This window comes from Watersipora subatra, chromosome 1 (genome assembly GCF_963576615.1).
Source record: "Watersipora subatra chromosome 1, tzWatSuba1.1, whole genome shotgun sequence".
Taxonomy (NCBI): Eukaryota; Metazoa; Bryozoa; class Gymnolaemata; order Cheilostomatida; family Watersiporidae; genus Watersipora; species Watersipora subatra.
Genome location: NC_088708.1, coordinates 32,000,776 through 32,027,098, shown reverse-complemented (window position 1 = coordinate 32,027,098; position 26,323 = coordinate 32,000,776). Strand labels below are relative to the sequence as shown.

General features: G+C 36.5%; 1 protein-coding gene across 2 annotated transcripts; it reads left to right on the top strand.

Annotated features, from left to right (window-relative positions):
- The first annotated feature begins 4,626 nt into the window (after nucleotides 1–4,626).
- On the top strand, nucleotides 4,627–24,900 carry LOC137403914 (anaphase-promoting complex subunit 2-like). Of its 2 annotated transcripts, none has more exons than XM_068090037.1 (13): nucleotides 4,627–4,715; nucleotides 4,845–5,238; nucleotides 5,561–5,648; nucleotides 6,612–6,863; nucleotides 6,972–7,120; nucleotides 12,370–12,487; nucleotides 18,950–19,119; nucleotides 20,037–20,211; nucleotides 20,459–20,579; nucleotides 20,922–21,081; nucleotides 22,303–22,401; nucleotides 23,991–24,214; nucleotides 24,482–24,900. In XM_068090037.1, exons 1-13 carry the CDS (start codon nucleotides 4,677–4,679, stop codon nucleotides 24,668–24,670), a joined length of 2,178 nt encoding a protein of 725 aa, XP_067946138.1. In that variant the 5' UTR covers nucleotides 4,627–4,676; the 3' UTR covers nucleotides 24,671–24,900. The 2 variants fall into 2 exon arrangements, with proteins under 2 accessions (XP_067946138.1, XP_067946128.1); XM_068090027.1 differs by having other exon boundaries at nucleotides 5,558–5,648.
- Nucleotides 24,901–26,323: the final 1,423 nt, after the last annotated feature.

Sequence of the window (26,323 nt, the reverse complement as noted above, 5' to 3'; positions counted from 1 at the left end):
TCCAAAGACGCATTATAAATAGAGTAGCGTGCAAACTTTTTAGTATCGTCCTCAGCAAGTGTAACTCTATTAATGTACGCACATATTTACGTCGGATAAATCGATTTGATTTCATTCGCTGTAGCGCGGGGCTATGTACGAATACAAAAGCGCTTTACTGTCATATCGATACAAAAAATGTGTCTCTCAGAATTTTTTTGTAGTTTTTGCTGTGACAGTGTGTAAAAATTGGAATAGTGCAGTGGTGGCTAGCTTTGTAGACTCTGAAAATTATCTATACTACTATACATCTCTCATTTAAAGACACAGGACCGCAGAACCGAGCGAAAGTATTTGAGTTATCAGAGCACTATCACAAGTGCATGTGTTTATCAGTAGATACATGTACATATACAAACTATATATACATCAAAAGCATAGACTGCTTGTTGCAAGTTGAAAGGCCTCTCATGTAAAGTTTAAAAAAAATTTATCAGAAAGTATAGATATTTTGTTATCACTTGAGATTTGTTTGTCGTTTTAGGTGATGTGACTGCCAGGAAGTTTTCATCTTAAAATTGGCAAAACCTTGATCGTGGTTAAAACGCTTAGAAAAAATACATCTTTTTCTTCTGAGCGTTTTAACCAATGATATACAGCCCCCTGGGGGGCTGTATATCATTGGTTTTAACTAAGATCAATTTTGCCAATTTTATCCTGGCAGTCACATCACCTAAAACTACAAACAAATCTCAGCTGATAGAAAAAATCTAAATTTTCTGATATCTTTAAAACTTGATATGAATTAACATTTACTACCAACGCAACAAAGCCTGCTTTACCTCTGATCAGTTGTTTCATTTAAAGACTTATCGAGTGTAGTCTGTGGAAAGGCAATTTGTTGAAAAAGATCAACAGTGTAACTGAGTGTAGATATATATTTTAGACAGTTATTATAGTCTTTGCGCTCTCTCATATCTATAAAACGTCTGGGGACATCTAAAGCGTTGTTTGCATCAGCCGCGGTAGGTGGATCAGGTGCAACAATCTCAACCTCATCTTCTCTATCGAAATCATCCAGTGTGCCGCAAAATGGCACGGACTGTACAATCTCTGCGTCACTCAAATGCTCAGCAACAGTAACGTCTGTGTCAACCGCAAACCCTCATCTGCAAAACAAAACTTGAAATTAGGGAAAGTAACACTTTTTTTAAAACATTTGTTAGGCATCATTGACAGTCGTAAATTTAGCCCTTTATGGAGTCGAGTTCATGATAATGTAACAGCATAGGCTGTTTCAAGATTACATACTTGCTGTAATATTTGATGTAAGATCTATGGTGTGCAGTAGCTGATTTAGATTTCTCACAGTGTCACCTTCTTCATTATTATCAGCAGTTGAAGTCACGTCTGTTAGATCAAAGTTGGTACAACCAAGCCCGTGGTGAAAACAGTTGGCAATCATTTCTTTCGTGACGCAGTTTCATGCTCTGTGCACCCAGCGTATTGCTTGTAAGACATTGATAAGTGCATCTGGCTTTTTTCCATGAGTGTCAATGTAATCAGCGGTGGATTGCAAAACCTACTGACGAATGACGATGCAAGACTTGAAATTTTGAATAATTCCTTAGTCCATAGGTTGCAGCATGCTTGTAGTATTGGATGGTGTGAATAGAAGCCTGATTGACATAGGCCTATTCATAGTTGGGTGTGCTGATCAGTTGTCAATGATGACAAGCAATTTTCTGTTTTTCCTGGTCATCCGGCAATAGAAATCTCTTACCCACGTTTGAAAGATGTCATTCACCATCCAAGCTTTCTTGTTGCGGTAATACTGACGTGGAAGGTTAGTAACATTTTTGAAACAGCGGGATTTTCCGAACTTATTACGATAGGAACTTCCTTCTCGGTGCCCGACATATTAGCGCAAATAGCCACAGTCAGTCTTTCTTTTGACAGCTTCCCTCCACTACACTTCTTCCCTTTAACGTGCAGCGTTTTGTCGACAATGAGCTTGTAAAACAACCCGGTTTCGTCCATATTGAATATGTCATCATAAGTGTACATCTGGAGAAATGGAGTTAGCACTTCTTCCTTCCATTTTTCACCTCTTCAACATTAACTGCAGCCGACTCTCTAACAACTCTTTGACCGCCAATAGAATGCCTTTTCTTCCCCCTTCGATCCATCCGTGAGAATTGGTAGTTTCCTTTCCTAAATCCTGTAGAAACTTGTTAGCCTTTTCTAATAAAATTAGCTCATTGATAGGTACGCCTTCACCACGCACTCGTCTAAACCAAGTCAATACCGCACCATCCAAATCATCGTCCGACATCGAACGCTCTTTTAGCCTTGATGAACTTCGGGCACATAGCGATCATTTAGCCTTGATGAACTTTGGGCACATACCGATCTTATGCTTTCTTTCTGTTTAATCCATGTCGATACTGTACTTTCTGGAAGATTTTCTCTTTTTGATATTGCTGATAGCTTTTGTCCTGCTTCAATCTCCTCAATTACTTTAAGTTTATCTGAAGGTTTCCACGCTTTCCCTTGCTGTCGTGAGGCCATCGCAAAGTGGATGTCTGGTGTAGCGGACGCTACACCAGGCATCTGACATTTTATCTTCATATATGCCGTAAGTCCTTATGCCGCGCGGCTTGTCGTTGGGCGCGGCTTCTGGTTCAAGGTCATAAGCCGCAGCTAAAGCCAAGTTTATAAAACTTACGTGAGGCTTATTAGGACGGCTTCTCGATAAATGCGGTCTCTGCTCAGTTCCGCACTATAACCATAGAATCGCAGTCATGATACCCTTTTATGTACGGGATTTTGACGACCTACTCGTTTATTTTCAAGGTCATGTTTATGGAATACTTCAGACGAACAAAGAATTTATCGCTAATGTTTAACTCACCACAATCATAGGTCATTAAAACCGTTTCATTCCTGACCGGCATCTTTCCATAAATGTGAAGCCCTCCAACAGCGCAATAAAAATCTAGCTGAGACATGGCAAGAAGTTCTTGATGCAAGGGTTTAGAAATTTTAATTCGAACTTGGAAGTAAAAGAAAATTCTTGTCACGTGTACTGATATGGCCTGTTTTCTCATTAAAGAAGACGGTGGTATAGTGAAACCCTTCTAAACACTCTCGCTCCTGAAGGGGTCAAGGGCGACAAAACCTCAGTCATTAGCCGCGGTCTGTGGGCATACGCGGCTTGTTGGAGGATTATTTTTTCTTTCGTGAGTCATCTGGTTTTGAGCACAAGCCGCACGGCTTGAGCATGAGGACTTACGGTATATATATATTTCTCAAAGTATGTTCGGGTGTATGTAGTATGTCTGTCTGCATTCCGGCTATAGCTATTATTAGAATAACTGCAGCTGGACAACAATGCTGACGCAATGTCATGGAGTACCGTCATTAGAAGCCTAGCAGCTTACTGCAATTTTCCATTGGCAATGTGCCAGGCTAACAGCTTGAAAGTTACAGTTGTTTGACAAAGTTTTATAATCTTTACAGTTCTTAATTTATTTAAACTACACAAAACACTTTTCTCATGATATGTAGTTTGAAAGTTAGAATAGTAAATGTTGTTATATGTTAAATGCAAATCAATTTTCTGTCCAGACCTTTTTATTACCTGGGCAATGCTGGGTAGCACAGCTAGTATCCACATATAATCATTCATATAATATGAATTTTGCATTTTGTGTCTATCTTTATTACACTTTTATCGCTAATACTTTCTAACGTTTATAATTTGGATGTAACTAAGCCAACATGTTAGTGACCCTATTAATCTTTTTTTATACGGTTTCCTACCCTGTTCCATTAAACATTACGGCAGAAAATATATGTACACTATATATGTTTAGGGAGCGCTCTCGCTAGGAGAGCAGAGTAGTCGCAGCTCCACGACTAATGGAAATTCCTTCGGAGTAAAACGAACGAAAACCATGTTTTTCTTTTGGCCAAATACTGTTCAAGTTAACGATGTCAAGTTCGAGATCAAGTGATCAACACACAATTATTTAAAGCAGTTTATCATTGCGTGGGAACGAACCAAACAAATACGTTCGAGTTAACAACGTGTTCGAGTTATCCGTGGGCGAGTTATCCGTGTTTGACTGTAATTAGTTTTAGGCGGTGACAGTAAATGTCTTGACAAGACTAACCTATATCTTAAAACCTTTATTTTGAATATTTTAGTTTAATAGTTATTATTAATATTTCCACAAGTGTAGTTTATTTATTTAATGAATTGTCTTAGGTAATAAGAAGTTTACATCTACAGTACAATTAATTCTGGTGATCATACCCTGTCTGGTCTGTGTGTATATATCCATTGCATCATATACTAGTAAATTATTTAGAGCATGGAAGTATGCTGGTTGACAATAAGTATATATTGCATCAGTGATAGGTTTGATATGTGATAGATGTTTGCATTCCCTATAAAAAAATTAATGATTAAAAATAAAGTCCACTATAAAATTAGTTTAAGAAAAGCATACACGGTTGTATGCTTATTTTTATGTTAAATAGAGATATTCTCTGTTTTAGTTTCAATACATGGCATGAGTGTTTCAATTTCAATACATGACATGGGTGTTTCAATTTCAATACATGACATAGGTGTTTCAATTTTTAGAGTGCGCTTTACAAGCAAGACATCAATTTGAAAAAGAAAAACTATGGAGGCTGCCTGGAAATGTTATGAGTTGGCAAAACAGGTAATACAATTTCTTGCTGAATCATGTTTTATTTATTCTCTTTTTTGTTGTTGAATAATATTTTTTCATTCTTCCGCAAATTGTGTCATCCTTTGGCTGTGGAATTATAACTCTTTTCATATATTTTAGCCTGAGAATAGTATATCTCAAACACAAGTCCATGAGGCCTTAAAAGTACTAATAGAAGGAGGAGTTGGTGCAGCCATTGAGCAAACACTCTACAAACAGGTGGAAAACTCCATTAAGGAAAATCTTTCAACAATGATACACACTGACATTACATTTCCCTGTTTTGTCAATTGTGTTTTTGAACATATGGAACAATCCAAGCGCTCATTTCTTCATATACTAAAAATCTTTGCAAAGCTGACAAACTCGTCAAGAGTGCCAAGCTTGTTACACAGGGCATACCTTACTACTCTACAGTACCCACATCATCGCCAAATCTACAAACTAGCTGGTGACTTCTACTTGTCAGCATATTTGGCATTTGGCAGTTCACAAAAGATGGATGATGATATGGGTAAATTTATATGACAGCTTTATGGACCAGTCTCATGCAGCTTGCCTAATTTGATGAGAGGTTATAAGAATTTACCTGTGTGTTATTTTCATTAGGCTAGTTCTAATGCAGTTCAACTTCTGTTCCTGCAAAATGATGGTTTGTTCCTCTCATGCTAATTGCACATTTTTAAAGACAGCTATGCTCAAGTTTATATTTTTTCACTCTTTAAAGTGTCAAAACTTGCAGTCTAGTTATTGAAGAAAAGCCAATTGACTTCGACATTTTTCATAGACCGCCGTGATATAAAATTCAAATAGACTATATTCAAATTATTAAGCAGTGCATGATGAGGGATCCAAAAACGACAGTCAAGAGGCTTGCCAGCTCAAAGCGATTGTTCTCCAGATGCGAACTATACGCCAGCAAGCGTAAGTTATTATTTACTACATGCTGACCTTTGAGATGGGCTCAAATTGCAATACATGTAAATACTTCACATTTAGACGCCACCAGACAATTCCGGTTTTATTCAAATACAATTACCAAATGTAAAATGTTCAAAGTATGCAACTCTTTCCCTATCCTTAATCATCAGATCTCTCATACCTTTCTTTTTTTACTCAATGCTGAATGTATTCTATATTTTTATAGGTCTTGCTTAGGCATGTTCGTGTTGAATGATTGTTTAACATGTTTATTTTTTATAGGTTTTGATATACTATAACTTGTTTTCTATGAGATATAACTTCATTTGTTCCTTTCTGTTGAGCTTGAAATTCAACACCAAATGTTCTGCTTTCTGGCTCATTATAGTAAACCCAAGATTCACCCTCAGTGATGATCCCTTGCAAAAATGTTTATAGCTATATAAAGCTGCAGAAGCTCAGTTGATGACTCAATCCTTTGCTGCTTCATGGTGAAACCCCTTGGCGCAGACTTTGGTGCAGCCAAGTTTACTGACCAAAGTGTTTACACTACCTCTCTTGTTGTTTAGGACTTCATTGATCTTAGTAACTATGATACTCCTGTTTCCTTTTGACTAATTCATCAGAGTGTTTCAAGTTGATGTCTGGCATTGCAAGAGCAGACCTTCCACTTTGTGGCTGATCAGTCTGTGCAGCTTCACCTTTGGCAGTTTTACCACCTTTAATCCCCCTTACTCATTTTCTCACATCGCTGACATCAAAATTGTTGTCCCCATACACATTTTTCAGTCTTTTGCGGATGGCAGCTAAAGACTCAGCATGACTGTCATTAGTTTGGAGGTACTTGCAACCGCCCACTTCTCAGTTCATCATGTTTTTACTGTATTTATATTGTGTGTATACAGGCTTAAATGAGTTTTACTTCAACGTGAAAGTGTTTTAACAATTATACACTACGCCTTACAGACAAGAGCTGGATCTGTTCCAAGACATTATTGAAGAAGCGCTTATTGGCATTGTTCAGTCCAGAATTAAGGAACAGGTAACAACGGTTGCGTCTGGTGTCTTTGGTAAGGAAGTGATAGGAGGTCTGTTAGACTGGCTGTCTGATGACTTGGTACACTGGTTGTCAATAGCGACCGAGAGACAAGACACGAGTGCTATGCTCTCTTCTGAGCACCTGCGATATCATCTCTATGACAGCTTTGTGAGGTTAAGGTAAGTTTCCCTTCATCATTTGCTTAGGGCTTTATACAGTGAGACATTTGTAGGAGAAAAAATCATTTATAACCCAGTTTTTGTAGGTTGTTTGGTCGCTGCTTTTAGGCTAGACGAAATGCTTTCCATGATCATAGACTATCCAGACTCTAAAGCAAGCTTTGAAGACTTACACTTTACTCTGCCTAATACAAACTTAAGAGGAGAGCTTATAGCTAATTTAAAAAAAGTATATGAAAATAGAATTCTCCATCCTGGTAAGAGGTTACTCTTTCCATTAACTTAACTAGTAGTTGTACCTCTTGTGATGTTGAGATTTGTGGCACTGCATTATACTTGCAGCAAGAACTAGGTCTGTATATATGTATCTGTGTATAAATACATTGTATGTATGCACATATGTGCGTTGAGTGTGTATACACATGAACATGTATGTACATATATATACTAGCTAAATGCCCGGCATATTACCCAATAAATTTGATTAATTTACCTAATAAGCTAGTAAAATCTCTACTATAGTAAGAGCCGTGTCAGAAACTAGCTTAATGAAGTTACATTATAGGTAATGATCAAGGGTGCTAGTTAATAACCTCAAGCACTTTAAGCCTGAGTATTTTACCTGATTGATGTAATGACTAATAGCACGATTAATCACGTGTGGCATTGAGCCCGTGTGGCTCAGGCTTTCATTGCTAAATAAATCAAGTAATATGATTCACTTTTTCTTGAGCCGTTGTGCCGAATACATTTCAGTGATACAGAATTACAAGCTATTTTGGCTACATCCAAATGTTGCCGAAGTTATCAGATCTAGTTCAAACTTAGAAGATAGTGGCAGTGGTGACTTTAGTGATTGGATAGATAAACTTGAGGTGGTTGCTAAGCTTCAAAGGATAGACGATTTGACAACATTTTTACCACTTTCTTTATCTGGAGCAGCATTTGCCATATACAAGCAGTTAGCTAAGGAGGCAAAAGAACTAGGTATACCAAGCTAAAAGGTTCGTTGTTGACAGCATTTATTGTGAATAACTTTACCGCCTAAGAGCAGTTAAGATTGAGAACTTAGATGGACGGTGGAAGGATAGAGTAGCGTATTTAGCTGATTTAGAACGGCTAGTGGCATTAATAAGAGAATAAACAATGGAGCCAGTGTTGACATGTGCATTCATTCATGGCTGGACTTCTTAATGATATAGCTTCTCAACTGAAGTCTATCACAACTGTTGAGGAAATGGTTCTAACAGATTTAGTCAGCAAATACTAAATTTTCTACTAAACCCTCTTCGACTTTTTTAACAACCCGGGAAAAAGGCATTTTGGAAGCAGATAAAATGTGGGATAAGCTGGCCATAAACTAGACACATGCTGGTCAGGTACTTTACTTGACCATTATATGATTATAGACTGTCGAAGATATTTATGTATGGTCGAAGATGAGAGATGGAATGATGAAGTTACTGGTAGCTCACTTATCAACAGTGTTTAGCGAATGCGATCTTCCACTAGAGCTACTATCGACAATGGACCATATTTTAAAAGCACGACAATTTCTGCTTTTCCCACGACCAAACACGAGCGGAGCGAGTGTTTAAGAGATTTATGATAAATGCATGTGCACACAACTCATGAAAATTATTCATCAACACTGTCGCAAACCTTTGTACCGAAATCTCATCAACAAGTTTAACCATTTTCAATGGAGTCGTTTATGTATAATTACCGGTACAAAACACATAAACCTATTTAGATATGTTACCATGTCTTTGAAAATTGTCGACAATATCCTAAAACTTACACATCTGATCGGATTATACATAATTAAACAGATTAACTCGGCCTAAAATCATTATTAAAACTTGCCAAGCCTTATTTTTATCAAAATTAAACCGGCAAACGGAATGCTGAGCGACAGAGAATAGAACCATTGAGTCGTGCGCATTTCACGAAAAAAGAACGGGCACATTTCACCAGTCTATAGCATTGTCGAATTGCCGAAGGTTTCTGTAATTAACGTAGAAGTACTGAAATATAATCGTTTCTTTTTTGCCGATTTCAAAGTAACTGACATTTTGGACACTTTTGAGTACTTTGGTATTCTAACTGATGTCCAAAGCAGTGAAAGTAAAGGAAATGATGATGATATTTTTTTCTAACGGTTCTTATGAGATTATTACAATATTTAGTTATAAGTTTGCATGACTATTGAAGTGTTATAGTCACACTACCGACATCGATGATGGGCAATATGTTACTGTTATTTTTTTTCTAAATAGTTTTGTTAAATAGATTTTCTAAAAAATCTAAACAAATATCACAACTTCTTGATATTGTTAGCTATGACGTTTTGAAATGTAAACAAAATTGTGCATTGGTTTTCTATTATTACTGTATTACTATATTAATAATATTGGTTATTCTAATAATATCAGTGCATTTTACTTCTAATATTGCATTTCTCCTATTGCAGGGGAGAGAGATATAAACATGTAATCTTTACACAATCTTTACATACAATCTTTGTACATAACAACACCCACACCCAGTACATTACAGCTACCATTGCAGTTGTCCTATTGCACTGCAGTGCCATTTGACTGCTAATATTGCATATCTCAACCGGCAGTACCCTTTCTTTTTCCATTATCACTTTGGTTGTGGGCTGTATGACAGGAGAATTTCTAGTCTAAAAATGTGAAATGTGCGCCATGTGTTAAATTATGCTTATCGACCATCTGGAAATGGAATCATGGAGCGAAATCACAGAGCAATAAAATGAATGGCCGCATACTCTGGTAATGGTATTGAAGTTATGGTTTTCTGGTATAACAATACACCTAACAGCCATGGCGTGGTTCTCTCTCAAATGCTATATTCATACAACTAAAAAAATCCAGATATTCCTGTAAGAGTGCATATTCGCAGCATCGATGGAAGCCTATATAGCGTTAGTGATATAGCTCACATGAACCCAGTACATGCTCAATGTACAATTGTATGAACAAAAGGGTTAGCCACTGCAAGTATCTAATACTGTGGTTGAGATTGATAGCATGAACAAGCTTATTACTGATATATGGTTATCATGATGATGGTGCTACCAGTAGTCATAAGTATCAGGTGACAATGCTTTGGAAGCTGATTTTGACTTTAATTAGTCTCATGAGAATAATGGTACCGTTGTGAGTGGAAGTAAAAGTGAAACAAAAATTCTGAACAACAGTGCAAAGCAAGTAGTTAATAGTGCTACCAGAGGTCCTAGGCCTGTGAGAGATACATGTAGGTGCTGTGAATGTTCTCCTAATGTTCATGTAATTCTCCACCTCAGCATTGTGGAGAATCATATGAACAATAGTTCTAAGTAGCTAGGCTTTTTGCTTTTTGTCATTTTGCGCTTTTGTTAATTTAACTTTGTGTATGATTATGTTTATGTGTTGATTTGTGAATCAAGGGGTGATGTGATATAAAGCAAGGCATGTTTTTGCATTAGCGCTTTTCCAATTGTGTACTGGTATAGTAATAAGTTTAATAGCTAGGCTTATGTACGATGTAGTTTCTAGCTTGCAATGTGTAGCTGTTCTACGTTATGTGATTCACTTCTTCTTGAGCTGTTATACTGAATACATGAATCATTGATACAGAATTACAGCCGCCTCCAGAACTGGAGGTGCTGCGTTCAAATCCAGTATGAAGCATATTTTTTATGCGGAAACTTCATCGCTATAACTGGACACACGATAGACAGACTGACAAACACTGACGTTTATTTGTATATTTGAACGCCATGGAGCTCAATTTTTCAACCATTCTCCTAAGTGGCGCTCAAATAGAGGCTGGTGTTGTCTTTTTCAAATAGCTCGTCAGACTTGTGGGAAGATGAATTTAACCCTTTTACGGGTATAGCGAATGTTGCCTATATTTTGTGCTCCTTCGGGTAGAGTGACATTAACCCTTTTGGATGCAATAAATCTGCTAGCTTACTCGAAATTGTCAAAGAGCTTTAAATAAATATGCATTTGGAAGCTCAAAATATCTCAACCAATTCGTTATACTTTACATTACATTGTAATGTTGCATTTTATTGCAGTTCACAACCACTAAATACGCTAGATCTACTGTAGGTAACTAACTATACATGTAGTTACTAAGGTTACCATATTATTTTGTTATTAGTGTTTACAGTACGCATACAATTTTGATAATTTTTCAGCCAGGGATGTTTGCATTGGATAATTACTATGGGTTCTATACCACTCCATACAACATTTTCGCCTTATGATGCCCAACACTGGAACGAATTGAAATGACGAATGACGGGGGTCATTGTACTACTTTTTGTTAGTTTTTTTTAAATTTTTCTAAAGCTAATTTTTTTATCATCACCAATTTAATTTGTAATTTTCAAACGATGTACAGTTTAAATTTTTAGTGTGCTGTTATACTCCTATTTCCGGTTTCTCCTAAGGTTCGATTGTTAAATCTGTAAGGGCTGAATACTTTTCACATTAACAGTTGTACTGTCTTGAGCAGGAATTGCATCTACATTCTCTCTTCGTTCGGTCTAACAAAGTACCAGACAAAGACAATCCGATATCGCATTTTTACGTTTGTACCAGCATCGTCCATCAAAACTTTAATACAACGAGCTTTTGCTGCAACAGTAATCTTTTTTTATACACACTTCCATAAACTCATTGTTTATTTTTTCTCCTAATTCATTTGAACGGCACAAAAAGACTTACCATTATATGATGTTTGAAAGTTACAATGGTAAATGTTTTTTATGTTAAACACAAATTTTCTGTTCAAAAACTTTTTTTATTACCCGGGCAACGCCAGGCATCCTGCTAGTATGTATATGTGAATATAGGTATACATATTTTTTCAACGTAATTAACTTGAAACAACTTATATATTACTTTGAAACGACATATATGTCGTTTCAAAGTAAATTATGTTAAAAAAAAAGAACTCCAAACTTCCAAGATTGGGGTACATAATAGCTTGGCAGTTTTATATTTTTAGTATTTCATTATATTTGTTTCGCTTTTTATTGCATCCAATGCTCCAATGGCTACTCCAATGAGCAACATCAAGCATGTATGTAAATGAGTATATAAGTACATTATATTAATGCTCATGTATGTACTTGTATATTATGAATATTTTAAGTACACCATTGATAATAAGAATAATCACTGAGTCTCTACTTATATTTCATCGAAATTTACTGTTTAATTTTAATGATATTCTACCACTTTAGAAATATACGTTGGCCTTTCTCCATTAGTCTGCACAAATCACTTACGCGTATATGATTTAGCGACTTACTTATCTGCTAAACATTTGCTGTTGTGTGTGTGTTGTTATATGTAGTGGACAATTGCTCTGGATTATCACAGCCAAACTGCTCATTTTATCGTAAATTTAAAATTGCATGGCATCTCAGCAGAAGGTATTATGAGTTCATTTTATATGAGATGTTGAAAACCATTTTGTGTAGGGGTGACAACTACTGACATTCTTACGGCTTATATACAGTCTATTCAAGCTCTCAGGCTACTTGATCCATCATCCGTCCTTCTTGAAATAGTCACTGAGCCAGTCAAGCATTATCTCAGGTATCTAAGGACTGATTTAATGCAGTCTCTATTATATAGCATCTCCAATAATATAGATTGCACAACTCCATTCTTGGTTTGTCTTTGTTTCAGATTAGTAAATTACGATCTTAAAGCACTTAAATTACATATTTTTTTATTATCTATTTCAATACATCGGAGTTTTGGCATTCGAATGAGCCTATATTCAATACACAAAGAATAATAGAACTATGAAAAATAGGGTGTCAAAAGTACGTCCTGCAAAAAAAACACTTGGTTCAGGTTCTCAAAATGTGATGTCATAATTCTCATTTAGCCTTAGGTAGTCGATCCCTTTCGCTACTATTGAGGCTGCGCTTTTCTGTGACAATCGCAGCTGTTAAACCAAGAGAGCGCTAATGATAAACTAGGATTCTAGATAATCAACAATGCCCGACCAATACAAACATGTTCTGGGTTAATTAATAATGCTTCAATAAATGTACTGTCGTTGATAAAGGTAATGAAATCACATCGATTAAATTGCGACCTGCGCTTGCGTGACCCTAGGACTACGTGTCCATCGCACTTTTGCGAGATCACGCAATGCTTGAAGCTAATTAGTCTCAGTCGCGACCCTCAACATCACAATAAAATGAGAGGGCTAGTGCATAATATCATCGGGAAAACATAGTATGGTGCTTGAAATCTGAATTATTTATCATAGAAATAATCTGTACATGGAGAACTAATGACGCTGATTCCTTTGTCATCTTCATTAGTTCTCTGGAGTTGTCCTATCTTCGTCTGACACTAGCGTCATTATCGTAGTTGATAAATATAAGTGGTAAGCAATAAAATAGGCGGTAAGAGCACACAACACCGCATAAAAAAATTGGGACGTCACAATTTCCGAGCCAATGCCGGTAAACATTTTTGCGGTAGAGCTCTGGGGAAATCCTATAAACACCAACCAATGTCTGTCTCACCATGGCAAAAAGCACTCTGTCTCACCATTCGAAAGCCAAGACTCTGATGTATTGAAATATACAATAAAAAAATTATGTGCTTCAAGTCGGGGTTCTGTTCTTGGATATTGATACTTATGAAGTATTAGATGAATATATATCTGTATAATGTATATAAATCTCAAAGTTGGTGTGTCGGTATATCCTTCGGTATGTCTGGCTATAGCTATAAAAATTTTGGGATTAAAAGCTCGCATTCTGCTGGATTTGAACTCACAAAGATTGCAACTGCAAGTTTCGAACTGTGCATTTAGCCACCAAGCTACGCTGTTCTTATGATACTATTGCTCTTATCATACACCGTATACTAGTGCTGGGCATGGGTAATAAAACTCGTTGAACTCGCGAGTTTATCTTCTCGCGAGTCCCGGGTAATAAAAATTTTGAGCATTTAGATCTTGCGTGTTCTGGTTTTGGTACACGAATCCGTTGAGTAGAGTGGACAAAAACTCGCTCTATTGTGCCCTGCGCTCTAAGCACTGTTTTACCACTGACCTGTTAACGCTGCGAGCACGAATATCGGTCGATAGAAAATAATAAATAAATTGAATAGAAGTATAATTACTTTGTAAATTTTAAGATGTCTGATGTTTGGGAATTTTAGACATATAACCCGTATCAACAAACCCGATAGCTGAAAAACCTGTTGGCTAAGAAGTACTCGTGCCAAGCGCTACCCGGTACTCGAAAAACTCGAATGAAGGGGGGCGGTCTAAACTCGTTAACCAACAAGTACTCGTGCCGAACACTACCGTATACTCTTTTCTCGATTGCCCATGCTGAATGACGTATTAATTGAAACTCTATTAACTCTATGAAACACGATGCTTTTTACTGTGGTTCATAGAGTTAATATTAAGGGCCATACTAGGGCGTTTTGGTTTTCTGCCAAACGATATGAACAAACATTTATCTTGAAAATAAAATGGGCATTTGTATCTCAGTTCAGCGTCATCCGTTCTGGTAGAACAAGTTCTCAAACAGATAAGTGATATAAGGTTAGTTAACAGTTTACTAGAATGCATACTAAAACTTCCTTCAAGTATGTTTTTAGTAAGCTAAATTCATATAAGTTAGATTCAGCGTTTATGTTACACGTCTGTCTTGAAAGTAAGAACTCTGCACAAAGTAGATTGTAATGTTACATTTTCTTGCAGATCACAACTACAAAATGTACTAATTTTATTGTAGGTAACCATGGTCACTAAGGTTAACATATTGTTTAGTTACTATTTTTTAATGATGATGATTTTTACCAGGCAGTGATGGCATTAGATAATTACTATGGGTCTCTATACCACTCAATACGTCTATATGATATTTTTGCCTTATGATGCAGCACTAAAACAAACTAAAATCATGTAATTGTATACCAAATAATTTTCCATGGTAATCGAACAAAACAGACTTTACGAGGTCTGATCAAAAAGGAAAAGGAATGGAGTTGTATACACTTGCATATTTGCACAATGGAAAACCCCATTGCAGCTGTTGCTAGGAAACACCCCCGAAGTGTTATCACAAATTTTCAGGTTGCTATGACAACGCATTCTCATGTGAGCTGATGATATGTCAAGCGCTTCCGGCGATTTAAAAAAATATGCATTAAATTTTGTGTGAAATTAGGGAAAACAAGGATATTATGATCTTTGAAATATAGCTTTGATCATTCCTGAGATCTTCCTTAAAATTGCTGCAAGCGTGCATCCTGAGCTCTTTTTGGTCATCAGTTAGCAAGTGTGGCACGAACTTTGCTGCGACTCGTCTCATGTTTAAATTGTCAGTTAAGACTTTTTGAACAGTTCCTAAACCAAGTCCAGTCTCTCCAGATACCTCTCTAATGGTTAAATGTCGATCTGCCACGACTAGTGACCTTACACTGTCGATTGACGAGCAAGTTCTTGCCGACGCTGGTCTGCCAGACCTCGCATCATCTTCAGTGCTGTCTCTACCTTCACAAGAACGTTTGTGCCACTCAAAAATTTGTATTTTCTTTAGAGCAGCATCTCCTAAAGCAATATTTAACACTTCAACTGTCTGAGTACTTGTTTTCGCTAATTTTGCACAAAATTTAATGCAAATACGCTGTTCCCATTGATTAGACATGACGACAATTTTGTTAAAAAATCGCCGAAAGCATCTTACAGACCTTGACATATCGTCGGCTCACGTAAGAACGCGTTGTCAGAGCAACCTGAAATTTTGTGGCAACACTCTGAAGGTGTTCCCCGGGAAACGCTGCAATGGTTTTTTCATCGTGCAAGTATGCAAGTGTATACAACTCTATTCCGGGAACCTTTGGATCAGACCTCGATTTAGCCATACTTGCTAATGATTTCACGTTTACATTAAAACACATTTACAGTTTTAATTTTTCCTCCCAATTTATTTCAACAGAACACTTCATGATATGAAATTTAAGTTAGTTGTTTGAAAGTTTAAAAATTTTTACCGTTTTTTTTCTTAATTCAACTGAACTGCTCAAAAAACAATTTTCTCATGATATGAAGTTTGAAAGTTAGAATGGTAAATGTTGAAGGTATATGTTGAATAAAAATAAATTTTCTGTCAAAATACTTTTTTATTACTCGGGCAATGCTGGGCATTCATCTAGTATAGCTATAATAGTAAAAGTGATATATAATGAGCATCATCGACTTTCTCGCTAGCTTTCTTTGTTTGCATTAATGTCACCAACGTGGTGGTGCCCACGAGACCAGGTTGCCCATAAAGAGCCTTGGAGATGCTCACCTGACATGTTCTAAAAATAGCACTGGTCGCAATTTAGCTCCATCTAAATACTCCAACCAAGACAGGCAGGCTTCCTGGCCCAATGAAAAGGTGATGCAGGCTTCCCAAACTCGAGCTATACATCATTGATCGTCAGGCATTATGCGTCGAAATGGTCGACTTTAATCATGGGATGAATCCTGTCATGAAGGTCGTAAATGGCGTCCACTCCAAAGCCAAACGGCACAGGATGTTCAAGGTACTAAAGAAGCGGGCAGCTGAATATGATGACCTGTTACTCCACATTAGTCCCATGGTTCAGTAGGGGACGAATTCTGCAGCATTTTTTGTCACTTTGGGGTGAAATCAAAGAGGTTATGCAATCCAAAGAGGAAGACATTTCACTTCTTGAGGACACGAGTTGGCACTTGACCTTGCGTCTTCAACCGATATCACTAGGAAACTGAACGGTTTGAACTGTGAGCTGCAAGGCAAATGCCCACATAATAAGCGTAGTGAACACATTTAAAGCTAAGATGGAACTGTGCATTTACAAAGAAAAAACTGCACTGTCCCCCTGTGTAGCCAGGGTTGAAGGACAACGATTATGCGTCTGCAGCTATGATAAAGCTGTAGGAAAATGCTCCAAAGTGTTGAGCAGATTAAGGCAGGAATTTGAAGACAGATTTTGTGATTTTCATCAGCTTGAGCCAAATGTGTCATTTGTAGAGGTGGAACGAGACACGGGACATCTCGAGTATCGACCTGTCTCGTCCCAGATCGATCTCGTCTCGATCTAACTGTTGCCAAACTCGAGACGGGAAATAGAACTAAAGCGCCTGCGCACGGCTGTTAAAACATGGCTTCAGAAGAAGAAAAATAAAGTTGCAGGAAATAAAGTAAGACCTATTCAATAGATGGTAGAAATATACGTTTATAAAGCAGTATGTTCATAATAATTATTAGCAATCAAGCTCAAAATTCTTAGAAATATATAACTTCGCTATTTTAGAGCAGTTTGTGTCACTTTTGTTTACAAAAAATACATGCATATTGCTATTAAAATGTTGTATTTAAATCGTTTACACCAGGAGAAAATTCAATTTAAAAAGAGGTTTATCAATTTCATATATTAAGTGCGCTAGTCCTCGTGTAGTGAAATCATCACCAAATGTTCATTATTTTACTGTCTCGTGTCTCGAATTTTCTCAAGACAGTGTATCGAGTCTCGTCTCGAACCTAAAAAACCTGTCTCGTTCCACTTCCACCTCTAGCCATTTGTTATCAATCCATTCATACAAATGGACATGACATGCAGTGCTGAGAAACCTAAGTGACATGTGCAACTTGGATGTTGGACAGGTAGCGATGGCAATCCTACCATTTCAAGTGACCTCCACTCAAAGCCATTCTGTCTGCATAAAACTTTTGGTTTATTGTGGACACAGAAATTCACAGTGGTGTATGCACAACAGCCATGAAAGTTGCCTTCCTTTTTGGTGCAACCTATTTCTGTTAATAAACCTTTTCTAACATGACCTTTATCAAAACCAACCACAGAACACTTCTTATTCATGCACATTTACAAGACACACTCAGTCTTGCATTGTCAAATTATTTAGCATATTACGGTACACTGGCGAGCACAGTTTATTGCCAGGTTTCCCACTAACAATCATTTACAGACATTGAAGAGTTAACATTTGTTAATTGAAAACACTAACATTAAATTGGAAAGGATGCACAAAAACAAGAACATTTTTTTAAAAGAAAATAGATAACTCGCGATTTGATTAATGATTTCTTTGGCAACACCTAATGACTTTCCAATTTTGAAACATATATATAAATACATGTTTAAATATTCCTACCCTCATCGGTGTATAATTGTAAGAAGTAATTAACACTGGCATGATCAGTCTCTTCGCATAGTAGTATCAGTATGATTCACTAATGCTACTATTATTATCAGCAGTCATCTGAACAATTTTGCTATTTAGAAATTTTGTATGAAACAGGTAGCCCTTTTTACTGCTCAGTTCTCTTGAAGTACCCCTCTGTCTAAAAAAGTTGGTAACTCCTCTAAAGAATTGTTAGGCGTTGAACTAGCTTTATACTTTGTAAATTATCCTCTATTTGCCACCAACTGGTTATTCTCTGATTATTTTGCTGCCACTCCATTTACTGATCAACATTGGGTTTCTTGAAGATATTCGTAATATTTTACTACCCGCATACGCACTATTCGATCTCTGAAAAGCTTTATCTCTTAAGCTTACCTTTGGTAACTAGCTTTATGACTAGTAATATGACAATATGACAGTAATATTGTACTTTATAGATAGAACTGGAACACAGGAACTGCTACACAGTTCTTCAATTATCTGGAGTAAATTGAAAAATCAATGAGCTTTGCCATATGATTGCCTTGACTTAGCAAACACTTGCTGCACTATCAAGTGAAAACTTGTAATTCATCTGCCTGACTAACTCTGAGTGATGTTACTGCAAGTTCAGAGAGGCCAGTGCAGTATTCTACGTCAGGGCTAGCTTGTATGTGGCCACTTTGGAATACTGTAGCAATACACAAGTGCTACTAACAGTTCAATTATTTAGATAAAGTTTGACCATTTCTATGATCCGTCTTTACACCAAAGAAATAGTTTCTCTTGAAATTGACTGTCACTGGTGCCTTACTCTTACGTGATTTGTGTTGTAAGATCGTCCATGGAATGTATTGAAGGTCGCGAGATGATACGGTTCGATGTATTGTTTCCAACCTGATTGACGAATCGTGTGAGGTGTTGGCTGACGAGTTGACCAAAGCTGTTTCTGATCAGGACATCGTTGATGAAGATAACATTGGGGATGACTGGGACAAATGGGAACCAGATCCAGTTGATGCTAATCCTGGTACTGCTTTTCAAGTATTATTTTTCTCACATTTTTAACATGTTGATGTGCTTTGTTGTCAAGGTTAAAGTATGCACTGCTATTCAAACCTCGGTGGTTTTTAGTGAAGCCAACAACAGCTTGAAGTAACTCATACGTAAAGGTGAAATATTCTTGGGCAGGTCACCATGAAGCTAACCAACATCATACAGCTGACGGTCATTATATAGCTGATGGTCACTATATAGCTGACGGTCACTATATAGCTTATGGTCACTATGTAGCCGACGGTCACTATATAGCTGATGGTCACTATATAGCCGACAGTAAATACTGTATATAGCTCAAGTTCTCAAAAAATAGCATTTAAAGATGAGCATGGACAAAATTTGAGTAGAATTTATCATGAAGTATAGATACTTTTTTATCATTTGCGATTGTTTTTAAAGTTTGAAGTGACTTGGCTGCCAGGATGTTTTAAAATTGAAATGGACAAACTTGATCGCTGTTAAAACACTCAACAAAAAAGTATGTGCAGAATGATATCACTAGTTGTGATCATTGCTATAGTTGATATCGGCTATTCCGTTCAAGTTGCAGCATTACGCGTCTCTATTCTATTGGTCTTTTAACAACTAGTGACATCATAATCACATTTTTACTTGAAGCTAAGCTTTTCATCGCGATCAAGTTTTGTCGAATTTAATCTTAAAACATCCTGACAGTCAGATCACCTCAAACATCAAAAACTGCCGCAAATGATACAAAAGTATCTATACTTTCCAATACAATCTACTAGAATTTTGTGCAAGTTATCTTTAAGCTTTTTTGGTTCACGGTTTAGTGTTTTAGCCTGTTTACTGCAGTATTTATACATTTGCTATTTTTGAGTGTTTTCTGGTGTACGCTTCCAAAGTTTCAACTTATCAACTCTATAGAGACATCATCCAAAACTCGCCGCTCGACAGACATTATCAATATGCTAGTGAACATCTATGGCAGCAAGGAGCTCTTTATCAAGGAATACTGGAATCTGCTGGCTGACAGGCTTCTTTCCAACCTCTCCTATGCAACTCTCTGGGAGATTCGCTACTTTGAGCTGCTCAAAGTCAGGTGAGTCCTGCCTCTACTCTCTATGCTACTCTTCACCTCTTTATTCTTTGCCAGGATTTTTTCCTCTAATTTTTGTCGTGTGCCTAAACTGCAGTTAGCTTGGATATGTTCAAGTGCCTACTGGTGATCATTGATCATAAGTTCACCGTTGATGCTAACCCTTGCAATTTTTCACAATGAACTCAAGTATTTTATTTTTTCACTATCTATTAGCTCTGCCATATGATTTTTAATGCAAATCGGACAGGTTTGGGGAAACCGACTTGCACAAGTGTGAAGTTATGCTCAAGGATATTACTGACTCAAAGCGGCTGAACACATGGATACATAGCGAGCTCCTTAAAGCTCCTCCAGACCAACAGATTCCTGTAAGTGCGGAACGGTTATCTGCTTTGTATGCTATCAGCACTGATTTCCTTCTTCGGATAGCTAGTTGAACCCTTTTAAATTAGTAAAAATTCAATTTAAATTAGACATTTTGACAGCCTGTAGCAATTCGAAGGTCATCTAGTCCTCACCATTTCTATTATATAAAAGCTATCCAATGCTTTTAAAAGTCTTTAGGGCAATTATCAACGGCCACATTTTTTAAACTGATTGGACAGTCTTCCTATTTCTACTCATAGTCGGACTACCTGCTCATTTTTTTCTCAACTGTCATTGTCTCTAAAAGTTGAACAACTGTAGTGATTAAATAAAATGTTTTTCAGTTTGAGATGAATGCCATGATGCTCTCTGGTCAGTACTGGCCTAACTTCAGAGAGGAAAAGCTTCAGCTGCCGTTACTGATGCAGTCAGCGCTGAACAAGTACACCAAAGCATATGAGATTGCCAAGGTGAACAGAACTTTGAAATGGCAGCCTCACATAGGTCAGTCACTTGGCATTGGCATTAATGCCTGTACGTCAATCAGCATTTTCCTTCTTGTTTACCATCAATGGCTGGCTGTGCATGGGTCAGCATTCTCCTTTGTAACATCATTGGCTGTATGTGGGTCGTTATGTCACAAGCTTCGAAAAAAATACAATTTTTTTATTTTATCATTTCAATTGATGTTTTTTGATCAATTTGATTTTTTGCTCATGCAAAGTGTCTGTGTATTGCATTGCACATCAGAATGCTGGTCAACCCATTTTTCTATATCGGTGACTTACATGCTTCAATTTGACAAATTCTTATATTTCTTGCGTTAAAGAGTCACATAAAACTATAATGTGCAAACTATATGCAAGTTAGTGGAGTAGAGCTACTAGCAGTTTAACAAATTCAAATAATGTTAAATCATGATTTACTTCGGATTTTTCGGGTTGGCCTGACAAATCAAATGATTCAAACCATTTGACTTTTTCAGGCCACCCCTGATACGTCATGTCTGTTTGTTTTTACCATCAGGGGCTGTATGTGACTCATAATTTCCCTTCAAATCTAACGTCAATATCTATATGTGATATGTTGACCAGTACTTCCTACGTGTTCAATTGTATTCATCATTGTTTCAAATCTAACGTCAATATCTATATGTGATATGTTGACCAGTACTTCCTACGTGTTCAATTGTATTCATCATTGTTTCAAATCTAACGTCAATATCTATATGTGATATGTTGACCAGTACTTCCTACGTGTTCAATTGTATTCATCATTGTTTCAAATCTAACGTCAATATCTATATGTGATATGTTGACCAGTACTTCCTACGTGTTCAATTGTATTCATCATTGTTTCAAATCTAACGTCAATATCTATATGTGATATGTTGACCAGTACTTCCTACGTGTTCAATTGTATTCATCATTGTTTTATTTAGTGTTGTACCTTCGAATTCCATTCATAACAATACATTTCTTTTTCGTAGCTCTCAAGTAAACGTATCATTTCCTTTGTAATTTCCTTTATTAGCTTCGAGACACCTCTCTAGTAGAGACACCTCTCTAGTAGAGACACCTCTCTAGTAGAGATACCTCTCTAGTAGAAGATTAGACAACTAATTGTAAAATGTGTTAATTTGTCGAATGATGTAACCTTTTTTGGTGTAGATAGTTTACAGGACATAAAATGAGTTGAAATGTGTAACAAATGTGTAATATTCAGGGCAGATAGAAGTCGATATAGAGATGGACTCAGGGCAAGTGCTATCTTTCAAGACCTCTCCTGTCAATGTGGCTATCATCACAGCGTTTGAAACTAAAGGTAATTAAACCATACAAGACACTGCTTCACTTATTTTTTAACCCATTTATGAACTCTCCAGCTGCTCATTCAAGTTTTATGTTCTTATCTGATGGACGGAACTAGAACAGCTTGGAAAAGACTCGTCATAACCAATCTTCTTGTCTATGAATCATTGTGTGGTTAGAGAGAAAAGTCGATGGGTGAATAATCGATTGTTGTTTTAAACCTCTTGCTGCTAAATTAAAATGTTTTCTGCACTAGTGCTGGCAATTTCAGTACTCATCTTTTGATAAAGGGTCTCAATTTTCAAGTTAATAGCAATAAATTACTTCTCGAGTATACTATAAGTTTATGTTTCAGCGTCTCAACATATTTCTAAAGTTTCTAAATGTCTAATGTAACAGCATGGATGCCAACTAGTACATAATGTCAAAAATAGTCTTTCATCATTGCAGGAAGTTTATCGAAACAACTTCAATGCAAAAGTTTGTCATACTGTTAATGAGCATACTAGAACATGTTAAAAGTTAATTATAAATCAGTTATCAAATGTTTAAGCTCAACTGCATTGTTGCTTCAGATGTTATGACAAAGCTTGAGGCCCGAAAACTGACACAAATTTTTAATGGCTTGTAATAAATGTTAGCTATTTATATCAAAAACAGTTTTTAAGAAATAAATATATACACTCTATAGTCGCAGATATGTGCTATATGCAAGCGTTCAACATTTGAACTCCTTTGTGTCTATATGACAATAATTATAGCCAAGACTGAACGATTGATGGCAGATGGCAAGGTTTTGGTTCTAATTTTCAAAGACTAGCAAAAAACTAGGCAGATTCGCTGTGCGATGAGGTACGGCTTACCATCACACTTCAAGAAGAGATTTATGGTTATTTTCGACATGATTGGGGTATACGAGGATACGCACACTGCATGTCATAGAGATAGTATTGACAGTGGATCTGCGAATGCTTGGAGGATTAATTTAAACCGTGACCGGAGATGTTCACTAATATTTAATGTGTATAGGGTGCTTGCTTTGTATGCTCACCACAGATTGGTCTGTACATTCTAGCTAATGTGGTTGTGATTTTTGTGTACTAGTCGAAAATGGCGCATTGAAGATAAAGCTTAGCTGATACCTAGGCGCAAAGCCTAAACGATTGCCCATCATGTACATCCAATAAATACTAGATATTCGGTCATATACGGTCCAGATCACTATGCATTAGGAATTGGAAAGCAAGCGATTCAGCAACTTACGGCAGCGATAGAGACAAGCAATGAAATTTATCGCCATGGTGTATTCTATAACTCTTTATTGGTAAGAGCCTTGGAAAACAGGAATTTTTTCTGCAAATTGCTTAGTGAATTTTTATGTATCTAAAACATGGAAATTGCTTTATATTCTCAGACGCCGGGAAGCCCTTTGTTTCAGTCTTTCTGTTCCATTTTTTTATTTCGCAGCTCATCATCTTCTAACTTGTGCTAGCAGTTTGTGCCCTGTAGTTAATGTTGCCATCATATGCTGTTTCCTTTCTGTCAACTAAAGTAATTTACTCCAAGTAGCAAATACATGTAGTTGTTTTTATAAAATGGCAGACTCCTATAATGCGGAAGAGTTGAGTCAAAAGTTACAGACATCTGTAAGTGTGATAAGGAAGAGAATCACGTACTGGCTAACTCACAGGGTACTTCAAGAACAATCACCAAACAGTTATAAATTGAATAAGGACCATACATTTGGTACAATCACAGATATCATTGAGGAGGATTCAGAATCAGCCATGGCATCGGCAGAGGAACAACGAGAGGAAGAGTTTCAGGTTTGTTTTTCTTTATCTATACAAGGTGGCCAATATTTTAAAAGGAACCGCCAATCACCAGCAATACTTATTGTTCATTGGTTGATCAGATCTCATTCAATGCATCAGACAGATTTATAATTTCATCCATGCAAAGCTTTGCTGCTCTGTTCTAAAGCCATTGTCTTGCTCATATTTAATAACACGAACATAGTTTAGTAATCTGGTTGTTTGATCTCATCACCTCAAGGAGTTTGGGCTTGTGTATAGTCTGTTGTTTTTATCTAGATTCTTTGGACGTATGTGAATGGCATGCTTACTAACATGGAGTCTCAATCCTTGGAGAGGATACACTCCATGCTCAAGATGTTTGCGAATACTGAATGCACTTTGACTGAGCTAGAGAACTTTCTTAGCAGAAAAATTAGAGAAGGAAAGCTAGTGTGTACAGCAGGCGTGTACAAGCTGGCCAAGTGACATCACAGTGACCAATAGTTTGTCTATGTCTTGTCTCATGTTTTTATGCTTACCTCATATGTTAAATATTTGAGAATACAACTTACTGATGTTTCCTAACTTGCTCACCTGATGTAAACGTATTAGCGACTTTTAATATTGCATTCTATATGTGCTTCTATTGTTGCTGCTTTTAAAAAATCTTTCGTAAAAACCATACAAACAATACTCAAAACCTGAAAAGCAATACTATATGCTGACACTAAAACAACCTTCCTTCTAGTATACGTAACAATATACTGTACTTACAAATAAGCAAAATATGACTATCTACTATTTTATCTAGTAAAACTAAATTTGACAGCATTCTTCAGCCATACCAATAAGCCTTATACATCTGTGGACAGAACTTCAAGCTAAACTATCAGTCTAATGCGTACAAAGCCAAACGAAACAAAGGAACACAACCACGTAACTTGATGTAAAAACTGTTGTAGGCAAAAATTCTTGAACTGAGTTAACAAAGCAAAAATTTGATTACTAAAACATTAACGATTAGCTGTTCATGCATGCCTAATTCCAAAACTAGCGTATATGAATAATGATATGCAAATATATATATATGCATAATGAACAGAAACCACAAAAAGGTTTTGCAGCGGTTCCTTTCTCGTCTATCAGAACTGATTGCTTTCAGCCAGCTAAATTAAAGCAGCTAACCAATTAGTATTCTCAACTGGCATTATGTTGACATCCGATTTTGTGGTTTATAACTACCATTATAAAAATTGATATTTCATTAACGAGACGCTCAAACAAGGAGTTGCTGATATAACACAAACTGTAACATTAAGTTTTCAGTAACCTTTTTTTCTTCAAACACTGCTAAGAAATAACACAACTCGTTATTATTGTAAATGAATAACTTAGGTGACAGAAAATAGATCAGAACTATGTAGAATACAATTATTTTATTGCTACTTGATTTGAAAACTTTAAGACACTGAATTTTCTTATTGATTTAACGTAGTTAACTGAGGTGTTTATAAACACTCGGTTATGTCCATCCATGTTTAATAGCAAGGTCGGTTTGTTTCTATTAATTAAAAATTTATACCAAAGAGATGAATGGCACCTAAGCAGTTTCTCATGTTCTAATGGGGGTGGACAAAAGCGGCGCTTGGCAAAGCCAACATTTAAAACCGATGTAACTGAAGTTTGCAATAAGTTGTCACTTAAAACCAAGGAAGTGAGCATTGCCATGAATCAACAAATATAATTGAAAATTTTAGCAAAACTGCTGATCAGGAAACATTGCCTTTTTGTTTTCCTTCGATCCTTGAAGATGTGATTGCACCATTGAAGTCATTCAAATGAAATTAAGACCGATATACTGTATAAGGCTAAAACATCAGCTACGTCAGCATTATGCTGCAGAGGAAGATGGGAGAATGGAGGTAAATCTATCTTTAACTTTGAGTCTCCTCTATATATACTATATAATAATTTTACTAATCATGAATACATTTGCTTATTCATAAAATTATAACTTTGCTATCACCAATTATCGTTTCATAACTTTTTTATCGTTTCACCTAGCTATAATATTTGCTTCAAACCTTCTTTGGCAGTTTTAGCTAGTGAATTAGATTTATGACTAGACTTTATGTTCAC